At 32.8% G+C, this 15,908-nt stretch overlaps 1 protein-coding gene across 1 annotated transcript; it reads left to right on the forward strand.

The window, feature by feature from the left end:
• The first annotated feature begins 12,113 nt into the window (after nucleotides 1–12,113).
• LOC107137871 (olfactory receptor 4K15-like) lies at nucleotides 12,114–13,040 on the forward strand. Its single transcript, XM_015480308.1, has one exon. It carries the CDS (start codon nucleotides 12,114–12,116, stop codon nucleotides 13,038–13,040), a length of 927 nt encoding a protein of 308 aa, XP_015335794.1.
• Nucleotides 13,041–15,908: the final 2,868 nt, after the last annotated feature.

Genomic DNA, 15,908 nt, shown 5'->3' on the forward strand with positions numbered 1-15,908 from the left:
TTAGATAAATTTAAAAGAAATTGTCATATACTTTGCAAAAAGCATGTTATGTTTCAGTTTGTATTGCACAATTATCTGAAATCATTTTGTTAGTTTTGTATACATGTATTGAATTATCATCTTATGTTAATATTATTTCTCATTTTGTTAGTTTTGTATACATGTATTGAATTATTATCTTATGTTAATATTTTTTTCTCCGTCTTGGAAAATTGGATGTTCTTTATTTAGTGAATTCTTCTTTTACTTCATGTAAGTGTTTTTTCCTTTTATACAGTTTTACTTTTAAAATATGATACTTCTTTTGTAAAATTTTTATCTATTTAACTATGTGATGAAATTGAAGGGTGCAGTAAAGTAAGAATTTAATAAAATTAAAAATAGTTAACTACACATTATTCTAATTTACACTTTTCAGTTTTGAAAATACTCAGTGACTTCTAAGTCCAACATCAGAGTTAAGACAATAATTTTTGCAGCCCATGCCCCAAAGAGATCTATGATTATTAAATTACATTCTCCTCATTAACTTACTCCAAAGACAGAAGATTTCATTTCAAACTATACATGTTAAACACCCACTTAGTCACTTCATGGTATTGACAATGACGAGGATACATTTTAAGTTAGTTTGAATTTCCAAATAAAAGAATAACTCTATAGCAGTTTCTCAGAATACATATTCCTTCGCTCATTATCTCTGCCTCTTAAAGCCTTTGTTTAATTCAAGGCACTTCATACATAGTGCACAGTGGCAGTCTTCATTCCTTCATCCCTTCCAACATGGTTTTCCTTATTTATATGTTATTTCCTGATTCTTTTAACAAAATATAACCTTTCCCAATGTTAAAATTGATGGAATTTCTACTTACAATATGTATATTATTCTGTTTACATTTTGTGACATTGTTTATTTTCTTTAATTGTCTTCTAATTTGTGAACTACTTGCAGATAAGCACTTTGCATTCATTTTGCATTCTTATTCTGTGGTTTTTCATGTGATAGGTATACAATTATTATGCATTCCTGAATTAAATTTAATTGGGAGATGGAGAAAAAAGACATTGCTTTGTCTAAGTGATTATAGGTTTACCATAGTGCAATCAGTTGTTAAATCAGTTGTTATGCCTACAGATAAAAGTAATTTGAATATGGATTGAAATGATATGCAATGTGTAGAAAATAGTAGTATTTGGGACTATATTGAACCTACAGAGACAGAATTCAGTAATAATGGTTAAAACAGAAATTTTGCCTTTGCATACATTTCCTTAGGAAATAAACTCTACACTAGTTACAAGAGGCCCTCACAATAGCTAGTATATAGATAAACTGGGAATATGATTTTAAAACCATGAATCCCTAGATAGAAATGATATTTGCTAGTCTATGATAAAAAAAAAGAAAGCCTTGTTAGCAATAGCCCCACGGGACAATAACTCATCAATAAGAAATACATTTTTAGTTTTACCTCCTCTTAAATAAAGTATGTAGGACATAACAAAATCAGTATGAAAAGAACACACACCTGATACATTATCATACTTCTAGGTTTTTATGCGGCACTTCTAACATTAAAAGAGCTGAAAAATTCCAACTCTATCTTAAAGACATCTCTATGGCAGCCTACCAAAGACTCATGTAAGTTTTCATACTCTGCCACTTCAAAGAGCTCTATGTGGACCACCTATTTTAATACAATGATCCATTGCTTTTGATTGCATGTGAGATTGAATGTCCCTTTTTATATCTGAACTCCCACTTAACATTCTGAGATTTGCTGACTTTTTTTCACATGTCAATCAATTTCATGCCCTTCTGCAGACTTAGCCATTGTTCTCTGGGTTTATTCTGACAGTTACATATCACATAGTGTGGCACCACAGTAAGAGGCCAATATATTCACTTAATCTAAATCTCTTCTTTGTATGAATAGGCACACACATATATTTTCAGATGTGGCTTCCATTTTCACACACATAATTATGCCAACATACTATCTTAAAATTCTTAACCTGTAGTTTCTGCCATGAAAATGTTAGCTTTATCACTTGTTTACCATATGATTGGACAGTTATTAACCTGAGATTATATAATACATGCACAGAACTAAATTTCAAGTGTGATTGTGAGAGTTCCTTGTAGATAGGCATATTGCTCATGATTGTGCAAATGTGTGTAATCCACTTTGTAAATATAATATCCATACCTATACTCATAGAAAAATCTTATCACATAGTATATAAGAAATGGTAACTAATTTTCTCATCCCAAAGTTATAAGGGAACACATATAATCCAATTGTATTCTGTATTTAATAACTTCTAGATTTTTGCATTATTCTTTGAATATAATTGAATTAGAAATATATATATTATATACATATGTAAATGTGTATATATATATACACACAAACATATACATGTTCACATGAAATCTTTCTGTTATTTCTTTCCTCCTTCTCTCTTTCTCTTTCTGTCGTCTCCCTCATTATTTCTTCTTTTAGCAAAATCATGATTCAAGATGATTAGAATGTGGATTGGCTGTTTTTATTTTTATGTCTTCACTTTTAAAAATGCAATAAATTATTTATAACTTAATTATTTATAACCTCATTTATATGGTTTCTTTCTTTATAAACAAGAAAACAACAATGATGTAATAATATATATATATATATATATGTGTATTTGTATCCATACACACAGACACACATATATACGTAGTATCAGAGAAATTAATAACTGAAAAAACCTGATTGTACTAATTTCCTTACTTCTGTAACTTTTTAAATTCTAATTAAAAATTATTGATGGACAATTTACAGATTGATGGTACTCGGTAGGATTTTTAATTTAGAATGAATTAGGTTATTTCAGATGCTATAATTTTGGAGATTTCATTATTTGTATACCGGCTTCAGTGACTAAAATACTTTGTAAGTGAAATGTCCAAAATTTAGTGCCCCCCAAAATCACCTATATAAAAATCTCACTATCACACTTTCATGAGAAGTATGAGAAGCTGTCCTGTGTTTTGCAAATGGCTTTCAGCTTGCCTTTTAATGAAGTTTGCTTTTTCTACCTTCAAGGATTTATTTATTTGTTCTTTCATTTACCTATTTAAAAAAATTGTTTTTAGTTGTAGATGGACACAATGTCTATATTTATTTTTATGTGGTGCTGAGGATGGAACCCAGTGCCTCATGCACGAGAGGCAAGCACTCTACCACTAAGCTATAACCCCAGCCTTCTTCCATTTACCTTTAACATACTTTATAATGACCTCAGGACAGAAGAACCTACCCACATCCATTTCCAAAATGTTTCTATTAGGTTTGTAAGGTGCAGAATCAGTGCACCCTTTAAACTAAATTACTCAAAATCAAATGGTCGAAGGCAGATATTTAGCTAGAGATTTAGTTTTTGCTTCCTGTAGAAATTACATAAATGAGTGATCCAGAAATTTTGTTTACATTCAAAAATTAGGGCAAACAGTTATTTGTTATTCAAAAGTATTGAGTTAAAGTGAAGTATTGTTTAAATGACTCTAGACCTTTAAATTTTCAATAAATCCACTTTTGCATTTATTTTTGTATTATTACTCAGCTACAAAAACAGAAAGAATATGCTGATGATTATTAAGACAAAATAAGGACTTTACTAACACTTAATAAATTAGAAGAATAATAAATAAGAAATATAATTAGTCTTAAAATATCCTTTCTCCCCCTGTTCTTTTCTGTCTGTCCTCTCTTTTCCTTCTTTTCTTCCTTCTATCCCTTCCTCCCTCTCTCACCTCCTTTTTTCTTTCCTCCCTCCCTCTTCTTATTTTCCCTGTCTTCTTTCAACAAACTCATGGTTCAAGATATAGATTGGGATTTTTAATTAATTCATGTTTAAAGTCAAATTAATTAATTACAACTTAATTACCTATTTGTTTATAAACAAGAGTTCAATGATGATGCAATAATTATATTTCATTAGTCATTATCCTCTCACTCAAATGGCATTGCATTAAATCATTCACACATAAAATTATTCATATGATCATTTATGACTCTGTTCATTAATTTGGCACTATTTATAAATCAGTCCTTTGTACCACTTATAAACAGGTCCTTTTGACACAGGCTTAAGTGTGATGAGAGGAAGACATGAATTTTTCATAGAGAAATAAATATATAAAAATATGAATTAATATGTAAATATAAATATATGTAAAACTTCTGAAATGCATACTTGTGATATATTCTAAGTAAATTTTATATATATGTGTGTGTGTGTAAAATATATATAGAAACTTATCAACTTGAGGTATTATATTATTTGAGAAATGATACTTCCAATTTCTTTAGCACCTGAATATGATATAAAGAAGAATTTAATAATGTTAAGATAATTTTTGTTTTGGTTAGCTATCCTACCATAGATAATAAACAGAAACGCCATCAACTACACTCTGATGAATAGATTTTTAGTTTTCTCTGGAAACTTCTTGTAGTAAGGCTTGGATTATCTTAGGAAATTAAACACAGGGAAAATATATGTTCAATCAAAAGAAACATACAAAAGTGATCAACTTATAGTAGACTCCATAGCCTAGTATTAGAAAATGATCACAAGCCAAATGAAATAAAAATTTTGTGGAGTGATTTCAGAAGTATGCCGAAAAACCTCATTTCTTATCTTCTCAAATCTTAGGTTGTAGTCGTAATTTCCATGACAGAATTTTTATTTTCTTTAGTTAAGGTTTTTATTGCCCTAGAAATGCATTCTTCAAAATTATCTTCAGTTAATCTTGGAGCTTCTACCTTGTCCAATAAAAAGTGGTCTTTAAAGCTGTGACCTTCAAATTACACTACTAGAAACTTACTTAATATTCTTTCTTCCGTAGCTACCTCTGTTTGAAAGGCTTTGTTTAAATGCTGAATTTATTAATTAATGTTTTGGTACATTTTTTGAAGTAATGAATATAATTGATTGCACAGAAATCCTTTAGGTAAGACAATAAAGGGAAAAGCCACTCAGCAAAAATAGATTTTAATTTTCTTAAATATTTTAAGCAATTTAAGTAAAAATAACATAAATAATATTAAAATGAAAAGAGTAGATTAAAATATCTATTTAATATCTGTACAAAAGATAATCCCATAGTATGGAAAATATTATAAATATATATTAAAAAGATAAAGTTCCCAGTAGAAAAATGGGCAGCAGTCATGGACAGGCAAATGAGGAACTGAAAGAAAAAACAGTTCACACATAACTACAGATAAATGGTCATCTTTATTATTTAAGTGTATTAAAACATCAATATGAGTTTTTATGTAGAAAATAAAAATAACAAGCATAATAAAGTAACTTATTTTAAAAAAACAAATTGAGGAATGGTCATTCTCATATATAATTTTAATAAAATATTTTCATATAATGAATAAAAACATTTGAAGAACATAACTATGATCATATATTCTAAATAAATTATATAAACCCATAAATTATAGCTAAAATAAAAAGTAATTTATTATATATTATTTATTTGTTTATTTATTTATTCTAATTTGCTCTATATGACAGCAGATGCATTTCAATTCATAGTACATACAGAGAGCACAGTTTTTCATGTCTCTGGCTTTACACAAAGTAGAGTCACACCATTCCTGTCTTCATACATGAACTTGGGGTATTGATGTCTATCATATTCCTTTGTCATTCCTACCCCTGCCCACTCCCTTCCCTTCCTTCCCTTCCCTTCCCTTTTGTCCTATCTAGAGTTCCTGCATTCCTCACATGCTCTCCCCATCCCCAGTATGGATCAGCATCCTCATATTAGAGAAAAGCTTCAGCATTTGGTATTTTGAGATTGACTTCCTTCACTTAGCATAAGATTCTCTAACTCCAACCATTTACCTGAAATGCCATAATTTTATTCTTTTTTTATTGCTGAGTAATATTCCATAGTGTATGTATACCAGAGTTTCTTTATCTATTCATCTACTGAAGGGCATCTAGGTTGGCTCCACAATTTAGCAATTGTGAATTGTGGTGCTATAAACATTGATGTGGCCATGTTCCTGTAGTATGCTGTTTTTAAGTCCTTTGGGTATAGATCGAGGAGAGGGATAGCTGGGTCAAATGGTGTTTCCATTCCAAGTTTTTCAAGGAATCTCCATACTGCTTTCCATATTGGGTGAACCAATTTGCAGTCCCACCAGCAATGCATGAGTGTGCCATTCTCCCCACATCCTCGCCAAGAGTTATTGTTCTTTGTATTCTTAATAGCTGCCATCCTAACTGGAGCAAGATGAAATCTTAGAGGAGTTTGGATTTGCATTTCTCTAATTACTAGAGATGTTGAACATTTTTTCATGTATTTGTTGATTGATTGTATATCATCTTCTGAGAAGTGTCTGTTCAGCTCTTGGCCCATTTATTGATTGGGTTATTTGTTTTTTTGGTGTGAGGATTTTTGAATTCTTTATATATCCTAGAGATTAGTGCTCTAGCTGATGTGCTGATTTTTATTGTTGTTTTTTGTTTCCTCTTCATGGAATATTTTGCCAAGGATGTTCTGTAGTGCAGGTATTTGAGTTGTAATTTTTTTAACTTTTGTTCATCATGGAAGGGTTTTATTTCATCATCAGATCTACAGCTTAATTTTGCTGGATATAAGATTCTTGATTGGCATCCATTTTCTTTCGGAGCTTGGTATATGTTGTTCCAGGATTTTCTAGCTTTCAGGGTCTGGGATGAAAAATCTACAAATATCCTAATTGGTTTCCCACTATACATAACCTGATTCCTTTCTCTTGTGGTTTTTAAAACTCTCTCCTTATTCTATATGCTAGGTATTTTCATTATAATGTGCTTGGTATGTATCTGTTGTGATTTTGTACATTTGTGGTCCTGTAAGCCTCTGGTATTTGATTTTCCAATTCATTGTTAATGTATGGAAAAATTTCTGTTATTATTTCATTGAATAGATTATTAATTCCTTTAATTTGGAACTCTATGCCTTCCTCTATCTCAATAATTCTTAAATTTAGTTTTTAGCATAATTCTTGAATGTTGTGTTCATGGGTTCTTACTATCTTCACTGTGTGGTTACCATTCTTTTCAATATTACATAGTCTGTCTTCATTATCTGAGGTCCTATCTTCCAAGTGATCTAAACTATTGATGATGCTTTCTATTGATCTTTTAATTTGGTTTATTTTTTCTTTCATTTCAAGGATTTCTCTATTTTTTTCAGAATCTTTGTCTCCTTATGGAAGTAATTTTTGCTTCCTATATTTACTTATGTAGCTCTTTCTAGAAATGATCCTTTTCTTCCTGTATTTGTTCTTTTATATCACCCTTTAATTCACAGAACATTGTAATTATGTACATCCTGAACTCCTTCTCTGTCATTACTTCTGTTCTGCTGGCCATAGATTCTAATAATGCAATATCTTGGTTTGTTGGAGTCACTTTCTTCCATTGTTTTTCCATGTTGTTTGTGTGTCTTCCCTTCTAGTAATCCAAGGCATTACTGCTGTTACCCTATAGACTTATAGTGCCCCTGCAGGTTTCCAACACCTCTCCTTTAATGGGGAGAAAAATGTGAACAGATCCCAATACAAACAATATACAACCTTAAACCAAATAGCTGCTATTAACATGTTTATGGATTTGTCACAATATACAGAAATTGTAAGTTCAATTATTATCTATAATATAAAGAGTAGGTTTGTAAAAGGGGCTACAGTTTCTGATGTTGGACACAGTATTGGGGGTGAGGTGTAGGATGAGACGTTAAGCGGGAAAGAGGTGAGGATATAGTTATTAGATCTTAGAAAGTGTGAAAGGGGAATCTAAATAAGTTGTTTAGTATCAGGAGAAGAGAGAGAAATTGATTTTGGTGAGAGAAGTTAGTGGGAAGACAGTAGATTACACAAAAAAACATAATATAAAATGTAAAAATTGTAGGAATAGGACATAAAAGAATATACAACACCATTGTAATATACTATTCAGACATCCCAGTCCTCAGTATCCTTATTCATGCAAATTACTTGGTTTCACAAACTCTGGGGATGTGAAGGTGGAAGAAGAGAGAGAGTGAGAAAAAAAAATCCTAAAGAAGATACAAAGGTTGTTTTTGTTGGAGATCAATATCTTTCCAGCTTCCCTTCTCATCCAATAGGTGGGTTTGTCTGTTGTTTGCTCCTATCTCCACCCTCAAGGTGGTGAATGTTATTATGGTGGGAGGGTTGGTCTTGGGGCGTGGCTCCTGGAGGTGACTTATAATACTTGCCAGTTCCTGATGGAAGACTGCATCCCAAGGATCTCCTTTGGGGCTTGCTTGTGTGATATGGGTGCCTGGTCTTATCTCCATATATCGCTTATAGACTTCACAATTCCTGGTCTCTAATTTAGTCTCTAAACTGTATCTCACTCACTTCCTCCCTTTCTACTTCCCAACCAGGAACCTTTCTCTCCAGAGGTCTTGTGGGCTGCTATCTGGGGCCTGTGCACCTGTCTCAGAGAGTTGTTTTATATTAGGTAGTTCAGGACCTGGTTTTGCAACCCAGTTTTGTGAGCTATGGACCGACCACATAGCTGCAGGCATTTTGCAGGTTTAGCAGCTGCAGGCGAAAGAGGGTGAATTGGGGATTTTTTGTACTTTGATATTATTTCTAAGCCCCAGCCATTGTTCCAAGTTAGAATTTGCCCAAACTAAACATGGCAATGAATGTGTTGTAAGATGGAGGCTGCTGCTTTCAGCAATGGGGAGTAGGATCAGGTGGGGCCTGGCAGTGGTATTGATCAGTGTGTTCAGAGATATAGCTCTATGGTGTGCAGTATTGTGGCTGGCAGCTCTCTCTGGACCCAGTGCAGTGTCCCCAGGTGCAGGATACTGCCTGTAGGGGATGGTGGGAGTGGTGGCAGTGCTCCAAGAAGGAGGCCACCAGAGGAGCCCCACATTGGTAGATGGGGGTCCACATGGGAGTGGTGGCTAGAGTTCCTGTGTGGGCTACAACTGGGTGTCCTGCGTGGGTGCTAATGCCGGTAGTCCTACCCGGGTACCTATAAGATCTGCGTGGATGAGTGGCCAGAAATCCTCTGATGATGCTGAGGCCTGAAGACCTGCATGGCACAGAAGCTGTGATTCCTACATGGGAGCAGCCATTGTGGGTTCTTTGATGACTTGCAGAGAAACAATATTCCCACTACTGGAATCCCAGGTCCTGGAGCGACACAGAATGCAGCCTCCCCCTGACTTGCCATCTTAGATCTTCCTGATTATATGTTAATAGGGAAAATTTAAAACATCCATGTAATAAAATAACACAAATGCACAAAAAAGCTGGCATACAAAAAATATTCTATTGACATAGAAAATATTTATAATATGCTGTTGAGTAGTTGATTATAAAATAATATGTATGGTTTATTTGCATTAATATTTATTATTTATGTGTGTTCTTATTTAAAATTATTTTTATTTCATTTTGTTAACTTTTTATTTTTCTAAATTAAAATTAATAAGCAGTGGAGTAGATGAAGGGGAAGACGGAAGGGACGGAAAACACATGAATGGTGAAATAAAATTGAGCTAATTATGCTATGTTTTCATATGAGTGTACCACAGTGAATTTCACCTTTATATGTTAAAATAAACTAAATAAAAATTTAAAATTATAAATAAATTAAAGAAAAATCATCAGAGAAAGAGGAGCAGTATATAAAAATCGTATTTCTTTCATGAATGGTTATGTCAAAATGAACCCTAATGTTATGTTTAACTATAATGCATGAATGCTGATATATATATANAAGAGACAGTATATATATATATATATATATATATCATTATGAATTAATTTTTAATTTATTTTTTTCTGAGCAAAAATATATTACATTCTCATTGCATAACAAAAATAAACTCAGGCTAGACCCAACATTGCATACCTGTAATCCTAGCAATATGGGAGACTGAGGCAGGAGGATCCCAAGTTTGAGGCCAGCCTCAGTGATGTTGACCCTCAGCAACTTAGTGAGACCCTGTCTCAAAATAAGAAAAACTAAATAAAAAGAACTGGGATGTAGTTCAGTGGTAAAGTGTCCGTGGGTCCCATCTGCAGTATCAGAACAAAGAAACAAACAACAACAACAAAAAAAAAACAGTAAATACAGAAATATCTAATGATGAAGTTATTGTAATCTCTCAATCTCTCACCTGGAGACAATCACTGTTTATACTTTGGGCTAGGCCAGTCAAAACATTTTTATGTGTATGTACTCTATAGCAACAGTAGCAAGCAATTCTCCCAGAAGTGAGTTTAGCAAATGATTTCTGACCCCAATAATATTTTTTCTTCATTCTAGGTAAATAAAGTTTAGAACAATTGAAAATAATTACTTTGTCTGACTTTGGGTTTCACCAGCTCTCTGGCAAAAAGGACACAATAATCTTATGACCTTAAAACGGAACAGTCAGAAAGGAATTCCACTCAGTTAGTGACCAAAGGAAATTGGTGGAAACAGAGGGACTGAGGATAGACTTTAGCACCTTGGCTATTATATCTGCTGTTGGAAAACAATTTTCTGCCCCACAAAGACGTCCTGGCATTTCTTCCAGAAACGGTGCAACGTGCAATGAGTTAGCTCTGTCTACCCTCCCCAGGACCAAAGTGAGTGCACATACCCACACAGGTGAGCTCCTTCCGTGTGGAAAAAAAAATATTTACAGTGATCTTTACATATTTGAAAAACTATTTTTTTCTCAAATTTCAATTCTATTTCATAGGGTATGTATATTAATGTAGAGGTATACATATGTAACTTATAGGTTATTAAATATACATTACCTTAGCCCTTTTGCTAGTAGAGGAGTGCAATGAAAAACAAAATTGTAGATCACCTTTAAAAAGGTAAGTTTCCATCTGTTGTTGCATTCAGGCATTCCTTACTATGCATCCTGTTTCTTGTAATTATTTTTAGTCAAATAATTTTCACACTTGATCCAACTTTGTGATTTGTCAAAATAGAGCCATTTTTGTAGAATAGAATCAGAAACATTTTTAAAAAGTTTTATTAAAAGTACACAGGGATAATTTGTAAAATAAAAGCAGTTATTTTTTTAGCTGACATGAAACTGAAAATGCATTTAGATTAACAAATACCATCTATGGTTTATATAGTGTAAAGGAAATAAATACAAGGACTTCTTTAGAACCATAGACCACATTTACACAAATGGACAGGGAATATAGATTGATAATAGAAAATAAAATAGTCTGTTTTGTACTTGATACTAAATGAAAATCACATTAAATTCACACAAATTCAGTCATGGGGTAAAGAAGAGTATGCATTAACAAAGAGCTTGAAGTAAGAATTGTCTGACTAAAAATGGAAAAATGGGATATTGTTATCTCAAATATTAACATTCTTCAATGTAAAACATGATACTAAAAGTACACATAATAGCTATTTTTAGGAAGAGGAAAACACATTTTGATATTTTAGGTACCACCCTAACTTCCTTCCACATGCAAATATTTTCATCATTGATGAAATAAAGGTAAGTATGTAGTATCTAACTTTAACTGAATACTTACTAGGTCAGGCATTCCACTACACATTTCAATTATTATAATTCTTTTAATCTTCACAATAATCCTAGAGGGCATATACCCTTATTTTTGTTAATTTGCACATAGAAAACCTGATGTATGGAGAGTTTAACTTGCACAAGTTCACATTTCTGGGAATTACAATTGATAGAATTGAAAACCTGTCACTACGACTAGAGTTTATCTGTCTCTTTTTATAAAGAAACTCAAAGTCATAAAGGTAAGGTTGCACACTGGTATTTTTAGAATTTACATCTGTCATGCAACCATGAAAACCAAGGACACCCAGCCATTACGAAAGAAATGATCGCATGCAACATATGTTTTGTTTGCTTATGAGGATCTGAAGTAAATGTTGAATAGAATTTGATGCCAGTCTTGGCTTTTCTCATGTACTATTACAATCCTGTAATATTATTATTTGTAACATTATTATTTCCATTTCATGTTACAGGAAAATTTCTGATCAGATCTCTGAAATTTGAAATCATGGATCAAGGCAATATGTCAGGAGTGACTGAATTTGTACTGAACAGTCTTTCAGGTTCTCGAGAGCTACAACTTTTCTATTTTGCATTTTTTACCGTTTTCTATTTATCCATTGTGCTGGGAAACCTCTTCATTTTGCTCACCATCATCTCTGAACCCATGCTGCACACACCAATGTACTTTCTACTCAGCAACCTCTCCTTCCTCGACGTGTGTCTGTCTACCTTTGCTACCCCCAAAATGATTTTCGACTTCCTTATGGAGCACAAGACCATTTCTTTTGAGGGCTGCATGGCCCAGATATTCTTTCTGCATGTCTTTGCTGGTGGTGAAATGATGCTTCTTGTGGCCATGGCATATGACAGATATGTAGCTATATGTCGACCCCTACACTATGCAACCGTTATGAATGTACACAAGTGCATTGTCCTCGTGGTGGGCTCCTGGATCATTGGGGTCCTACACTCAATAAGTCAGTTGGTCTTCACAGTAAACCTTCCATTCTGTGGTCCCAATAAGGTGGATAGTTTTTTCTGTGACCTTCCCCTGGTAATCAAACTTGCTTGCACTGACACTTATATTCTTCAGGTACTGATGCTTTCAGACAGTGGTCTAATGGCCATGATGTCCTTTTTCCTCCTGCTGATCTCATACACAGTCATCCTGGTGACTGTGCGACGTCGTTCCTCAGCAGGCATGGCCAAGGCACGGGCCACTCTGACGGCCCACATCACCGTGGTTACCCTCTTCTTTGGCCCCTGCATCTTCATTTATGCCTGGCCTTTTAGTGACTTGCCCGTGGATAAACTTCTTTCAATATTTTATACTGTTTTCACTCCTCTTTTAAACCCCCTGATCTATACCTTAAGAAACAAAGAGGTGATATCAGCAATGAGAAAACTAAGGAATCGACAGATAAGTTCCTGACTGTCTCCCTTCTTTCCCCCGTGATAAACAATGGCACATAGTAAAGACCAGGTTGATATACTTTCCTCTGTAAATTCCTATGATGACTGAAATAGCATAGGACATGTTTTCTTCTTCATAAAAGTAAATAGTAAACAAACCATCTAGGATAACCATCTGGGAATCCCTACCTTTGGCTTTTGAAAGAATTTTTATTTGATCAGAATATAACTAATTTTAACAATAAATTTTTTCACTAAAAATATAAAGTGGTCTATAAAATTTGTTTCTTCCAATTAATTTGATAAATATGAACACATAAAAATACCAAAGTAACAGGAGATATGTAAGTAATATATATAATTCATAAAATATATTATATATAAAATATATATAATGGATATATGTAAGTAGTATAAAGAGTATAAATGTAAATCAAATTTTAAAAAATATTTCAAAATAATAATTAAGGGGCTGGGGATGTGGATCAGCATTGCCTGGCATGCATGAGGCCCTGGGTTTGACCATCAACACTGCAAAGATGAAAAAAATTGAAAGAAAGAAAAAAAAAAAGGAAAGGAATAGACAAGGAATTAAGTTGCAGTTATTTTCCCATTTGGTATCACAAATTAGAGATATGTATTATAAACTGTATAGAATAAGGAAAATAGTATAGCTTTCACCATTTTTAGGAGGCACAATATGTCTTCTGATAACAAATCTTTCCCATCTCTCTCTACTCTGCCTATCTACAAACACACACTGAAATCTCTTGCACTCTAAGCTATTTCTACCTAACTAAAGAATTACATAGATTGAATTATTTTATATGTTAAAATGGTATTTCCTGAAATCTACATTCTCACTATAACTATCCAAATTTTGCAACAGAAGGTAAATACATTATGACAGACATTATTGTCTGAATTCAGAAATCAAATATCCCATATTTACATTAATCATGCTATAAATGGCAAAACCTAAGCTCCAAATTGATGTTTCTTTATATCACTGTGTTAAGTTGAACTTTAGATTTTCACTCAGCTATCTCAGTTCAATGACTACACAAAAACCGGTAGCTCTCTGCATATAGCTGGATTGTTTTCATCAACAGTTTGAATATGTATTTGTTCTGTATATTTCAGGTCTTGCCCCCTAATTTATACTATCAAATAAGATAAAATTCAGAACACATTTTTAAAATACCTCTAAGACTGATGATTTTGTTTTGACTTTTTTTTAAAAAAGCCACATATTTACACTTACATTCAATACTTATTAATCTTTCATTGTCTAGCTCCCTTTTCACCAATTAGGAAAGTAAGAGTCAAGTATACCAGTTAAGTGAATTGGACACTGCTATCAACTGAAAAGTGTCTCCCCCAAAATTAGAAACTAAAACCCAATCTGTCATATAATATTTGGAAGAGGGGCCTTCTGGAAGTGATTAGGCCATGAGGGTTGGGCCCTCATGAAAGGTATTAGTGAGCTGATAACTGAGACCCCAGAGAGGAACTTCCTCTCTTCTGCCACATGAGGTGTCAGAGAAAAGATGACTGTTAATAAACCAGGAAATGAGTTCTCACCAGATACTGCATTTGCTGGTGCCTTGGTCTTGGACTTCCCAGCATCCATGATATAAGCAATAAAATTCTTTCCTCATAAACTACCAAGTCTGAGGCATTTTGTTAGAGTGACATGAATAGACTAATATGCATCTCAAGAAATTATTTTTCTACTAGTTATAGGAAATGAAAAAAAAGAAAATTGGTACATGTAATAATATGGATAAATTTCTAAGAAATAAGCCAAGTGAAAAAAGCCAATCCCAAAGGTTTTATACTGTATGATTATGATTATATAACATCCTTGAATGTTTAGTGGTTACCAAGAGATAAAGAAGGAGTGGTTGGAAGAGAAGTGGGAATGGCTAAAAAATGACAAAGTTAGTATCTTTATGTTGATGGAAACGCCTATATCTTGGATCAACTATTAATGCCAATATCTTGGTGGTGATAGTGTACTACAATTTTAGAAGATATTGCTATCGAATGAAACTAGATAAAATGAACACATGATTTCTCTATACTATTTCATACAACTTCATGTGAATTTATGTTTGTCTCATAATAAAAATTTAATTTAAAAATCAAAAATTCATAACAAACATGAAGTAAAATTTCTAAAATTTAAATGGTAGTTGCTGATAACTCAGTAATTGGGCTAATGGACATCTTCAACACATTTATTAAATAATTACTGATCTTGAAAATAGACCTAAATTATTTACATAAAAGCATTACTGATATCTAAAAGAAGAAATAACAAAGAGAAATTAAAAGACCAAGGAAAAATTAAGTGTCTCCACATAAGTAATAAGTTTTCAGATGGTGAGAATGGGAAGAAGCAATGCTCAAAAGATAGAAGGCTGATCATTTTCAGCTTTAAATTTCCAAATTCCAGATTAATGAAGCATGAGTAATCTAGAGCTGGATAAGTTAAAATAAATCCTTATCTAGACTCACAATAGTGAAAGGACATAAACTTACACAAAAACGAAAATAGTATAAAAGCAACCAGAAAGTGTAAAAAAATGGTGATAATTACAACACAATGATAGCAGTCAATGAGATTTATCTATAGAAACAATAGAAGTCATAAGATAATGAGATAATCTTGTCATTTAGCATAGAGGAAAAGAATCAGTTCCCTGTACTGCTATGCAATCATTCAGGGTGAGAGAAACTTTACTAAATTTTTAAGTAAATGACTGAACATTAACTACTTATAGACCTTCAATTAAAGGATTTACTAAAAAACACGTTTCCTCATCAAGGAAATGGAGTCTGGGAGGAAAAGTCATTAACAGGAAAGGAATGCTGAGCAAGG

This window comes from Marmota marmota, unplaced genomic scaffold (assembly GCF_001458135.2).
Source record: "Marmota marmota marmota unplaced genomic scaffold, marMar, whole genome shotgun sequence".
Taxonomy (NCBI): Eukaryota; Metazoa; Chordata; class Mammalia; order Rodentia; family Sciuridae; genus Marmota; species Marmota marmota.

Bases quoted from the DNA above. Each gene is read 5' to 3' on its own strand.
- LOC107137871 (XM_015480308.1), top strand. From the start codon at position 12,114: ATGGATCAAGGCAATATGTCAGGAGTGACTGAATTTGTACTGAACAGT.